Source organism: Myxine glutinosa, chromosome 7, assembly GCF_964187855.1.
Source record: "Myxine glutinosa chromosome 7, kmMyxGlut1.1, whole genome shotgun sequence".
Classification (NCBI taxonomy): domain Eukaryota; kingdom Metazoa; phylum Chordata; class Myxini; order Myxiniformes; family Myxinidae; genus Myxine; species Myxine glutinosa.
In genome coordinates this window covers 166,223,850-166,236,703 of record NC_136267.1, presented here as the reverse complement: position 1 = coordinate 166,236,703, position 12,854 = coordinate 166,223,850, and the positions used below count along the sequence as shown (strand labels likewise).

Below are 12,854 nucleotides of genomic sequence, written 5' to 3'. Positions count from 1 at the left end.
TTTGCATCCTATTACGTCCTGATCCGTTCAGTGTACTAGTTCTTCCATGAGCCTCGACTATGTAGACAACGACAACAAATATGAATTTGGATAAGAGTCAATTAACTTAATTTCACGTCTCTCTTTGATGTCTTTCTCAACCTCACCAATAACCTTTGCTATGCTTTTGTTCAAATTTATGATCTTGGATCCCTATGCCCCATGCAAGTGTTTAGTGCACATTAAATTGTTCCTTCTCCTGGTTTTCTTGAAGTTAGTATCAACGGATGTGTTCCTCCTCAGGTACCTTGCACACCTTGACATTTTACTCAGTGACGGCAGAAGACGCAGGAGAAATCACATTCGTTGCGGAGAATGCTACGTTTTCCACCTGGCTGACAGTCAGAGGTAAATGCTACTTGAGCTCGTCATTGATAAGAGGTCCTAGAGAACTGAAAATTAACAAACAATTGGGGGACAGAAAGAAATGTGATGACACTCTTGTCATCTTCACCCACAACCACTTGCTGTTATTTACAAGACAACATAACATTTACAGTCGTGGCCAAAAATATTGGCACCCTTGCACTTTTTTCAAATAACGCACCATTTCTTCCAGAAAATTGTTGATATTAAAAATATTTTGGTATCCACATATGTATTTCTTTGGTTTGCAGTGGAACAAAACAAAAAAAGCTGAAAAATACTGAATCTTAGCTTATTCCACACAGAAATCCTAAAATGGCCTGGACAATATTATTGGCACCTTTTAGAAGTTGTTCGAAATAATTAGATTTCAAGCAGGTGCTTCTCCTTTACTTTGGAGTTGAACTCACCTGTGGTGAGGTGCAGGTGCCTGCAATATAAAAATCATTCATTAAATCAGTTTGAATAAAGAAAAGGAGTCATTCTGCTGTTTTGTGTCACTTTGTGTACCGCAATGAGCATGGAGAAAAGAAAGAAAACCAGAGAATTGTCTGAGGAGGTCAGACACAATATTGTAGCCAAGCATGGACAATCTCAAGGCTACAAGTCCATCTCCAGAGACCTTGATGTTCCTGTGTCCACTGTACGCAATGTTATCAGGAAGTTTAAGGTCCATGGCACTGTAGCCAACCTCTGTGGACGTGACCGCAAGAGAAAGCTTGATCGAAGATTGCAGCGGAGGATTGTTTGAATGGTGGAGAAAGCACCTCAATCAACTGCCAAACTGATTCAAGCTCACCTTCAGACACAAGGTACGACAGTTTCAACTCGCGCCATCCATCACCAACTCAATGAAAGGGTAGGAGATCTCTTCTGTGGTAGGAGACCCAGGCGGACCCCACTGCTGAGAGGGAGACATAAGAAAGCCCAACTGGAGTTTTCCAAAACACACCTGGACAAGCCAAAATCCTTCTGGGAAAATGTCCTGTGGACAGATGAGACCAAATTAGAGATTTTTTGTAAACCACATCATCTCTATGTTTACAGAAAACAAAATGAAGCCTTCAAAGAATAGAACACCTTCCCTACAGTCAAACATGGAGGAGGTTGAGTGATGGTTTGGGGTTGCTGTGCTGCGTCTGGAATTGGGTGCCTTGAATGTGTGCATGGCATCATGAAATCAGGAGATTACCAAGGTATTTTGTAATGCAATGTTCAACCTAGTGTCAGAAAGCTGGGTCTCCATCAGAGGTCATGGGTCTTGCATCAGGACAATGACCCCAAACACACTTCAAAAAGCACCCAGGAATGGTTCAAGACAAAACACTGGACTGTTCTGAAGTGGCCAGCAATGAGTGCAGATCTAAATCCCATTGAACACCTGTGGGGAGATCTGAAAACAGCAGTTGGGAGAAGGCACCCTTCAAATCTGGGAGAACTGGAGCAGTTTGCATAATAAGAGTGGGCCAAACTCCCAGTAGAGACGTGTCGGAAGCTCATTCATGGCTAAAGGAAGTGTTTGACTGCAGTTATTTTGTCCAAAGGCCGTGATACCAAATATGAAGTCTGGGGTGTCAATAATTTTGTCAATGCCATTTCTTTTTATTTTCTGATTTAAAAGGATATATTAAGTTCTGAATCAAAAACAAAGGTTCTGAAATATTAACCGTGAAATAATGAATTGTGGAGACCAAATACTTTTGTTAATTTCAAATTATGTTTCGAGAAAATTGTGAGTTATTTGAAAAAAGTGCAAGGGTGCCAATATTTTTGGCCACGACTGTATCATATATTTCTATCATGATGACCAATTGATTTCAAAACACTTTCAGACATTGAGTAAATGGTGATTGTAAAAATGATATTCGTTGTAAAAACGTTATACTCGTTTTCAAACCACCGTCTACAATTCCAATAGAAGAGACATAACTCTTTTATGGAAAATGTTTTTCGTGTTTGGTTTATCCTCAAAATAGATCGTAGTGAACACACATTCGTGTTAAAATATTGGCCTTTAAAAACTACCCTTATGAAGGGGAACAGACATCTGTACAAACACACAATCTCACGTGTTTTATATGGTACATTGGTACAACAAACAACAAACAACATGCATTTTAAAAGGCCATTTTCCCTGCTAGAGCGGGGGTTAGCCTTGCGGTCCCCATGACAATCTTCTCCATTTTGCCCTATTTTCTGCATCGCTCCTTGTTAACCCCCTTGCCCGCATTTCTTCTTCCACCATCTTTAGCCAAGTCTTTCTCGGTCTTCCCCGTCTTCTACTTCCTTCTACATTCATTTCCATCATTCTTCTCAACCAGTCACTTTCATCCTTCCTCAACACATGACCAAACCATTTCAACCTGTTCCTCTTCACAGCATCAATCACAGGCTCTATTCCCATCATCTTTCGCAATTCATCATTTGTCTTCCTCTCTCTCAACGATACTCCGCACATCCGTCGAACCATTCGCATTTCCACCCTTTCCAACCTTCGTTGCTGCTCTACGTTCATTACCCATGTCTCGCTCCCATAAATCATAACACTTCTCACACATACAGCATACACCTTTCCCTTCAGCTTCAACGACACTCCCCTCATCATCAGCACGCCACTCAATTCCCGAAACTTCTTCCATGCACATCTCACTCGAGCAACCGTTGCCGAGTCTGATCCACCTTCTCCATTCAGCATGTCTCCGAGGTAGCAAAATGTTTTCACACCTTCCAGCTTCACACCGTCTCCAAGATCCAACTCAACATTTCCTCCATCTGCAGCTCCCTCTGTGCACACCTTACATTTGAATGTAGCTGCCACACTGGTTAATGACCCTCTCAGACCACTACCTTTTTGATGAACCCACTCAGCGCACATTGTACACTGAATGGAGTTCACTCCGACACCCTTCCTACACACAGCACAGGGCCACTTCCCAGTTCTTTCCACCTCACCACATGCTTTACCATTTGCCATCACCTTCGTCTTTCCAATATTCACCTTCAGACCTTTTGTCTGCATACATTCCTTCCACGTGTTCATCTTTTCCTTCAGTCCATCCATACTTTCCGCAATCAACACCAGATCATCTGCATACAACAACTCCCACGGTAAACCCTCCTTTACGTTCTGAGCCAGCACCTCCATCACAGCTACAAATAGTAGTGGACTTAGTACCGACACCTGATGCACTCCCACCTTCACCTCAAACTCACCACTGTTCCCGTCCTTCGTCCTAACAGCTGTGCGCGCTCTTTTGTACATTGCCATCACTACTCTGATCAACCATTCCTCCACTCCTAACTTCCTCAATGCCCATGTCAATACTTTGCGTGGAACCCGATCGAATGCTTTCCCCAGATCAACAAACCCAAGAAACAACTTCTTCCTCTTCTCCATGTACTTCTCCTGCAACTGCCTCACAATGAAAAGCGCGTCTGTCGTTCCTCTTCCTGGCATAAATCCAAACTGCATTTCGTCGATCTTCACTTTCTTCCTTATCCTACTCTCCAACACCCTTTCCAATACCTTCATTCCATGCTCCAATGACTTTATCGCTCGGTACGAGCCACACTCCAGAGGGTCACCTTTCCCCTTGTATAGAGGGACGAGGGTACTCAGTTCCCAATCCACTGGAATGCGGCCTTCTTTCACCACCAGATTACAGATCTCTGTCATTCTCTTCACACCCCAACTTCCTGCTGCCTTCAACATATCTCCCACAACTCCCGTCGGCCCTCCTGCTTTTCTACCCTTCATTGCTTTTATCGCTTCCTCAACTTCCTTCTCAGTTATCTTCTCTGTCGGTCCTAAAACTGGGTTACTCTCTATGTTGCCATCCCATTCATTCTCTGTATTCAACAGCATTTCCATATATCTTTTCCATCTTCCTTTAATTCCATCTGGGTCGACAACGATTTGTCCCACTTCATCCTTCAAGCAGCTCACCCCCATCACATCACACCTCTCTTTCGCTATCTGCTTTGCAATCCTGAATACTGCTCTCTGACCCTCTTCCGAATCCAAGCGTTCTCCGAACATTTTCCTCCATGCCTCCTGCGCCTTTGCTACCTCTTTCTTTGCAGCCTTCCTGGCTGCCTTATAACTTTCATGCTCTGCTGTTTCTGCTCCCGTACCCTTCGCCTTCTGCCACTCCTTGAACTTCTTCCTCTTCTCGTCAATCCTCTTTCCAACTTCATCATCCCACCACCATGTTTCTGAGTGCCTCGGTTGTCCTTTTGTCCATCCACATACCTCACCAACGGCTCCCAACAGACTAGCTTTCATTGACATCCAACCACTTTCAAGCTCAACCACATCATCCTCGACCCTACTCAGCATCTCTTTTAATGCCTCCCTTACTGTCACCTCTTTCAACCTCCACACCTTCATTCTCGGTTGGTACTTCACCCGCCGAGCTCTCCTCGCACCTTTCACCCTTACGTCACAGACAACGAAGTGGTGCTGTGAAACAGCCTCCTCCCCCGGGATCACCTTTGTGTCTCGGAGGTGCCCCCTATCTCGCCTAAGCAATTGTGGAAGTGTAACTCAGTGTAACTTATTGATTGGCACTGGTAACTCATTGATTAAAGACTGGTAACGATTTCGTAAATGGATGCCAAGAATGTGCACGAACATGGTAATCTATTGTCCACCTGGTCACAGCCCCAGGCTGGAGCACCCCCCTATCGTTTGGTAAACGGAACTCGCAGCAGGAGGGGAGCGAGCTGATGCCAGGACTCGGTGCATGCATGACCTCGGGGCATTAGCGGAGAAAGGATTAGCGCGACAAGGCCAATAAAAACCAGAGCAAACGATGAGTCAAGAGACTCGTGACCAGAAGCTCTGACCTACGGAACGGAACGGAACCCTATGAACAGCGCTGAGAGAGGACCGGCCGAAGAAGAAGAACCAACGACTTGAATTAACAATCCGTTTAGCTATTGTAGTCTTTATTGAATTGAAACAAGTGACTTACCAAATGATAATAAATCCTTACTTTATAAAGCTGTTTCGGTCATATTGGAGTCTTGAGTCTCCGATACCACTTCCGCGACACAACCATCAGGTAGTCAACGGTTGTTGTCGACCCACCTGACGTGTATGTAACAAGCTTATTATCCACTTTCTGGAACTGAGTATTACAAATCAACAAATCAGCTCCATCAGCAAACTCCAAAATCCTTTCACCTTCTCCATTTCTCACACCATATCCGTAACCCCCATGAACTCCGTCAAAACCATCCATACTCCTTCCCACATGTCCATTTAGGTCTCCTCCTACCACAACAACTTCCTCATCTTTCACGTTTTCCATCAGCTTCTCTATCGCACACCAGAACTTGTCCTTCTCTTCATCGCTCCGACCAACCCGCGGAGCATATCCTGAGATGACGTTCACCAAGAGCTTTCCAATCATCATTTTCACCATCATCAACCTATCACTCACTCTAGTCACACTCACCACACTGTCTACAAACTCCTCAGAAAACAGGACACCAACACCATTCACGCCCTCCAGGCACCCTTGCCACACAAACTTGTATTTCTGTCCCTGCCTACCCTTCACCATTCTCACACCACTTCCCTTCCATCTCGTCTCTTGCACACAACATATGTCCACTCTTCTTCTGACCAATACTTCCACCACTTCTCCTGATCTCCCTGTCATTGTCCCTACATTCCATGTCCCAAACCTCAGAAACCGATCTCCACTTCGGGCTGTACCCTGCCCACATGTAGTTGTAATTGTCATGGTTCTCTTTTTGAGGCAATGTTTTTTATGGCCGGATGCCCTTCCTGACGCCAACCCTCTTAGTCGCCTCCTACGACACGCAGGGATACGGCGTACCTATTCTTATCCAGGGTACACACTTGGGAAACGTTTAAAACATGGAAATCCTGGGGGGGGGGGGGAGGGGGAGGGGGGATCACCGCTGCGGTTTAAACATATTTAAATAAATATTTAAACAAAACCATGAAAACAATCTGGGAAAAGTCTCTAAGTGAGAACGTGGATTTGAGAAAGCAGGAGCAGAGGTGAAAGAACAAACGAGAATATAGGGGGCGGGGCACAAGTCGAGACGAGGAGGCCGCACGAGACACCAGGCCGCACGAGGCGCGGACAAAGAAACGACTAATTACACACAAATTTGCAACAACTACAAAACCAAAACCAAATAGAAACACACAATAACACATACACAACAAAATACGCAGCGGAAATTTGACAAAGAAACGAACGGGAAAACACTCAAACTTTGATGCCGTGGAGAGATCAAAGCAAGCCCCGTCGCTCGAGGGACCGGAAGCGGAACTCGGTACATTGGTACATAGACGGTTATTATATAATGGTAAAAGTAATTTTAAAAAACTAGAACGAAGTCGATGGAGTGCCATCACAAATCCCCACGCTTCCTACCTAAAGCAAAGTTGAAAGAAGGCAAAAAGTTCCATCAGGAATGATCCAATAATCACATCTTGAGATTTTTAAACCCCCATTTTTACCCCTGTGATCCTAAGTACACACCCCCTGGGGCAAATGGGGCATGAACCCGGGGTCTAAAAAAAAAAATTATTGCATATTTAATGCGTCTCCCAATGTTGATTGCATATATAAAGTTTTATTTAAAAATGTTTACAAATGTGCCCGTAATTGCATTTTTGGTGTTTGGCCTTTTGACTCTGCCCCAAAGGGCAGTGCCAAAAATGATACTGCTCTTGCACCTTCATGCTATGTGGTGATCATAACGACCAAGTTTGGTGAATTTCTGCGAAAACATTTAGGAGGAGATCGACGGACAAAGCCGTAACAATGTCCCCCCGTTTTTTTTCCAAAAGGCCTACGTGGGAATAACTGTAAGTTTGAAACCAGGGCGTAAGTGGCAGTAAATTGGCATTCAATGATTTTTTCTTTCGAGAGAGTATACAAATACTGAAATTTGTATATATATATATATATATATATATATATATATATATATATTGTTACGGTACGCGGTTAAGATGTTATTTTGACCGAGCGGTGGTGTATTACCGCGACCGAACAGTTATTCCCCGACTCTAACACCCGATTTACCCCAAACTTTGGCTGGATCGCGCCACCGCTATTCAATCGGGAAAACTCTAAAGCGACCGAATACAAAGAGGAAAAAGGAATAAGACGAGAAGACATACAGAAGAGTAATTGGATTTATTATACACACAAGCAAAAAGAAAGCAGTCACGTTTATTTACAACACATAAGACGCAGGTGACACAGTGCAATCTTTAGCTTATACAGACTTAATTACCTACCCAGGACAGAACAAACAAAAGACAGACTCACGCGGGGAATGCTGACAGGAATCGCAGGTGGATCGCTGGAGGTGAACGCTTGGTGGAGCCAACGCGGAGCTTGGTGGAGGTGAACACTTGGTGGAGCCAACGCGGAGCTTGGTGGAGCCTTGGTGGAGGTGAACGCTTGGTGGAGCCAACGCGGAGCTTGGTGGAGCCTTGGTGGAGGTGAACGCTTGGTGGAGCCAACGCGGAGCTTGGTGGAGCCTTGGTGGAGGTGAACGCTTGGTGGAGCCAACGCGGCTGGTGGGGGGTTGGTGTGACCGGTTCTCTCTCCTTCCCTCACAAGCTTCAGGACTCTTTCTCTCTCTTTCTTAGTCCCACCCAGTCCAACAACTTCCTCTCTTGCTTAGTCCAACTCAAGGCCTTCCTGTCTTCTGATCTCCTCCCTCCTCGACTCTGTAAAAGCTCATCTCCTCGGGAAACGCCCTGCCGTGGGTTATATAGGCCCCGCCCCTCAACCTTTGCGAACCTCCCCGATCACTCTTCCTCCGCCCTCTCTAGCCAAACCCCTGGCTCATGGTTGGTCGAGTGGGGCTGGCTCACTCCTCCCCTCTATGACGAGGTGGAGACACGCCTTTCTTCTCCGACCCTGCCTCGTGTTCAATGGCGGTAATTGGAGCGGAGGTAGTTTCTAATCGACGAAAAGGGGGAATGGAGGTTTTGGGAATGGGAATGAAAGTTTTGGGAGTGGGAATGAAGTTTTGGGAGTGGGAATGAAGGGAATCTATCTCTTTCACTGGTGCAATGGAGTATTTCAATTAATGGGGGACACAGCCTTACCCTAAAACACAGAATAAGATATAACTATCGAACAGGGGTATTCTATTATTGGCTGACGTGTATGCTTGTGGACTAATTATGGGACGCCCTTTTGACCTTTACACAGCTCCGGAGGCAGGAGGCGCAGACTCAAACAATATTCATCACCAATTTACCACAATACAACACAATCAAAAAAAATACAGTCCTCATATCCGCAACACTGCACCCTCCTCCTCTTCGGCACGGCCCGGGCCTACAACTTTTTATTTAGTGTGACACGTAGGTGTAGTTCCCTCTACTTTTAACCTGACCCTGAGTGCGACAGTTTTTAAAACATAAATAAATGTGTCCCGCTGCTCCATTGCACCCTGCCTAACAGACTTACGCCCACAGTTAACTGAATTGCGGAATTGTCTTCAAACTATACACTGACGGTGGGGAGCATTATTTACAATGACGCTATTTTTATTTACAAAACTAACCCAGGACCTGTAATTGTTCTTTCTGGGGGGGGGGGGGGGAGACAGTCTGCTCTGCATCAATGCACCATTAAAGCACCCAAAAACGCACCAATACACACCCAAGCACCAATCGGTGCAGTCACCATTGTTCAAGAAAATAAAACCAACAACCCCTAACCCTGCAGGTGATCTCTTGCTCTTCGGCTCCCTCCGCTGGTTATTATTATTTGTTCTTCCAGATGTTGTCATTCTTTCATTTTCTTACTGGCGGCCTATTTGCAATAAAGTGTGCCCAACGTGTCCATTTTATTTTATTTTATTTATGGCCCACAGGGCCGACTACGTGTGGTTCACCTGTGGGGCATCGGTGCCCTGTGGCCCAGGTCTGCCAGCAAGATTTCGGGCACTCATGGCCGGTTCCAGCAGAGGGGCCATGCCCCAACCCATGGGGTCCATAAGTGGTGCTCGGCCACAGACATGTGGTCCATAATGTGGTGCATCGATGCAGACAGCTGGTTCTGAGAGTGCCGGGCGCACAATGGCCGACTCGCGCACGCTCCCCTCGGTGCCCAATGGCGCACAGGTCATGTGGGAGACAAAAGAGACAAATGAGCGAGGGGTAAGGTCACAAGGGTACACATCAATAAGGCAATGCAAGGCGAAATGCGTACGGAGGGTGAAGTGAGAAAGCTCGTCCCTACCGTACGTCACCCCCCTGTCACCTACCCTACCCTTGCCCTTACCCCATATGTACAAAAATCTACACATTACCAATCCGTCGCTACCGTCACGTCTTCCCCTTATTTCCCTTATACCAAATTCGTCTTCACTCCCCCACTATCCAAAATTTGCCATCACCCAATTCGTCATCAATCCTCATAAGGAGGAAGAGATGGAACAACAAAGCACAATGTCACACCCACGTCATGATGCGTCTCACAATCCAAACATTTGCATCAAAAATAATAAAACAACCTGGCATGGTGTGGAGTACCTGTCACCTCAGGTGAGTGGATGCAGATGGTGCGAGGAGACTCCAATCCTAACTATCCTCTAAATGACATTAACACACTTTACACTACCCGGGGTCTTTCCCTGCCAATCCATTGGCCACTTACACTATGGGTTCTAATCACCAATTCCCATTGACCAAACTGTGGTGCTGCTCAATTTGGGGTCTCACTCCCCCGATTCATCTCCCGGTGCCCTTGCACAATTTCTGGGCTGTGACGTGTAGCTCTCCCAGCAGGTCTACCCACCTGCACACCTCCACCACTGCAGTTGCCTCCCGAGCTTACCTGCTCCTCACCCTAACCTATCTAACTGGGGAAGGCCCCTCCTGGCTCTGTCACCCCTTGGTGCCCTCTGGCACTGGGCTACCCGGGTCCGTCCTCCGGATCCTCGGGCCCCATCCACAACTACCGGCTCCCAGAGCCCACCTGCGGCCTCACCTGGCCGACATCCTCACAGTGGTGGAGTGCCCAATCCAACTACACACACTAACAGGCTACACGCCCAGCCATTTCCACAACACTAATGCACCCATCCAATCACCATTCTTCCACCCGCACCACAGATGCCAATATCCAACGACAATTTACCTATACCCTCTACCTAACACTTACACTACCCACCCCGGGTATCCGTGATGGGGGTCCACTCTTCCCCCATTCACACCTCCGCACCATCCACTCCACTCCACAATTTCCACCATACTCACTCCACGACCATCCATTCCAATACTCCATACCATTTATTCCATACACCTGTTCTTTCACACAACCATTCTCCATTCACCTGTTGTTGCACACCTGTGCAATCACACCTGGTGCCACCTGCACCCTCCTCCTCTTCCTGGACCAGTTGGTCAACACGATACACATCACTATCACTCCTACTCATACACTGCTCCACACACCTGTCCAGTTGCACACCTGTGCAATCACACCTGTTTAATCGCACCTGTTCAATCTCACCTGTTCAATCCTCAAACACACAAACACACAATCCTCAAACATCTGAACTACCTGTTGCCCTGCTAACTTAGTGCTCCCCCGTCTTCCCTTTAAACTAAGCACATACCACGTCATTATCATCCACTCTAATCTACCTGCGTCCCCACTACAGGTATCATTGTCACTAACTAATCTTAACGTTACCTAATGTCATCTTCGCTAGATCCCTACACACGATATCCTAACCCACCCGGGCTAGTTTTCACTGCCATACACCCCATAAGCTAGTGCTCCTTTGCCCCCGCCTGTGAGGGATGACAGAGTTGCCATCCCACCACATGGGGGGCATTCCCACTATCATCCCCCCCAGTCCTCTGACGCTACGAGCCCCCGTCGCAAGAGGTACTGGGTCCTGCCTCGGCATCTAGAGCCGAGGCGATCCATGAGGGCGCCTGCTCGCCGGCATAAGGTCTTATCCGGTCGGCATGGACGATCCGAGGGGGGGGCCCGTGGCCCCATTTTGATTTTAATGACCACGTCACAGATTTGCGACAGGACGACTCCCGGGCCTTGCCAGGGGGAGGTGAGTTTTGGGCACCTGCCCTTCCGCCTCCGGGGATTAAAGGGTCTCCATCTCCACATCTCCCTGCTCTCAAATGTTGTGTTTGTGTGCTTCACCTTCTCTCCCCATCTTGTTTTCCGCTCCCGCTTTTTATATATTTTGTTTGTCTGGTTGATTTGTTTGTGAAGTAAATGTTAGCTCTTTCACGAGCCTCGATTCAGTATACAAAAAAAAAAAAAAAAAAAAAAAAAAAAAAAATCTTCATCCCCGGAGCGTATTGACTCCCCTGGCTCCGGTCGTCGTACCTACGCTTCATCTTGGCCCCCGCCAGATGGAGCTGGCGGCGGGCGAAGGCATGGACCCGCTCCATGCCTTCCTCCAGGTGACGTGCGTAACCCTCCCTCGGCGGTGTATCCGTGGTGTCTGGCACGGGACCGCATAGCAAGTCGGCGGGAGCCCGTAACTCCCGCCCATACATAAGCAACGCTGGACTGCATGCGGTGGCCCCGTGCTGGCTAGTTCGGTAGGCCATCAACAGGTACGGGAGATGTTCGTCCCAGTCATCCTGACGGGTGGTGGTGAACAATGCCAGTTGTTGGATCAATGTTCGATTGAACCTTTCCACCATCCCGTCAGATTGTGGCCGCAAGGGCGTGGTCCTGGTTTTCCGAATTGACAGGAGTCTGCACACATCTTTTAGCAATTGACTTTCAAAATTTCGACCCTGATCGGTGTGCAGCTCCTGTGGAATCCCGTGCCGACATACAAATCCTTCTACGAAGGCCTGTGCTACCACCCCTGCTTCTTGGTTGGGGAGGGCATAGGCCTCCGGCCACTTGGTGAAATAGTCCATTACAACGAGGATATACTTATTACCTTGGCGGGTGCGGGGCAGCGGTCCTAGAATATCCATAGCCACCCGCTCATGGGGGGCCCCCACCTGATGTAATTGGAGGGGGGCCCTCATCCTCCATGCTGGTCCCTTTTTGGCAGAACAGGCGTCGCATCTCCGACACCAGTTCTGTATGTCGCGCCCCATATTCACCCAATAGAACCTCCGGCGGACCCGAGATATTGTCTTTGTCCTGCCCAAATGGCCGCCGGAGCGGGTACCATGCACCTGTTGTAAGATGACGTTCTTGAATTTGTCAGGGACTATCACCAGCCAGGAAGTTCTATCAGAGGGAACCTCCACCCACTTGCGATACAAGATGTTGCCTTTCAATTCCAGGGTCTGCCACTGAGCCCAATACGCCTTTGTTTGCGCCCCGAGGGGGGTGACCTCTTCCCCCTTTGGTCTTTGCCCCAATTTGACCCAATTGAACACCGGCCCCAGGACAGGATCCTCCTGCTGGGCCGTGCTCCATGCCAAA

The 12,854-nt window shown here is 47.5% G+C and overlaps 1 protein-coding gene across 1 annotated transcript in view; it reads left to right on the top strand.

Moving 5' to 3' along the window:
• The window catches only part of LOC137413152 (obscurin-like protein 1), a 135,967-nt gene that overhangs the window by 115,027 nt on the left and 8,086 nt on the right, over positions 1–12,854 (top strand). Inside the window, exon 17 of the mRNA XM_078782520.1 lies at positions 283–387. Within this exon, the coding sequence (XP_078638646.1) occupies positions 283–387 (105 nt within the window). The remainder of the gene's footprint in view (positions 1–282; positions 388–12,854) is intronic.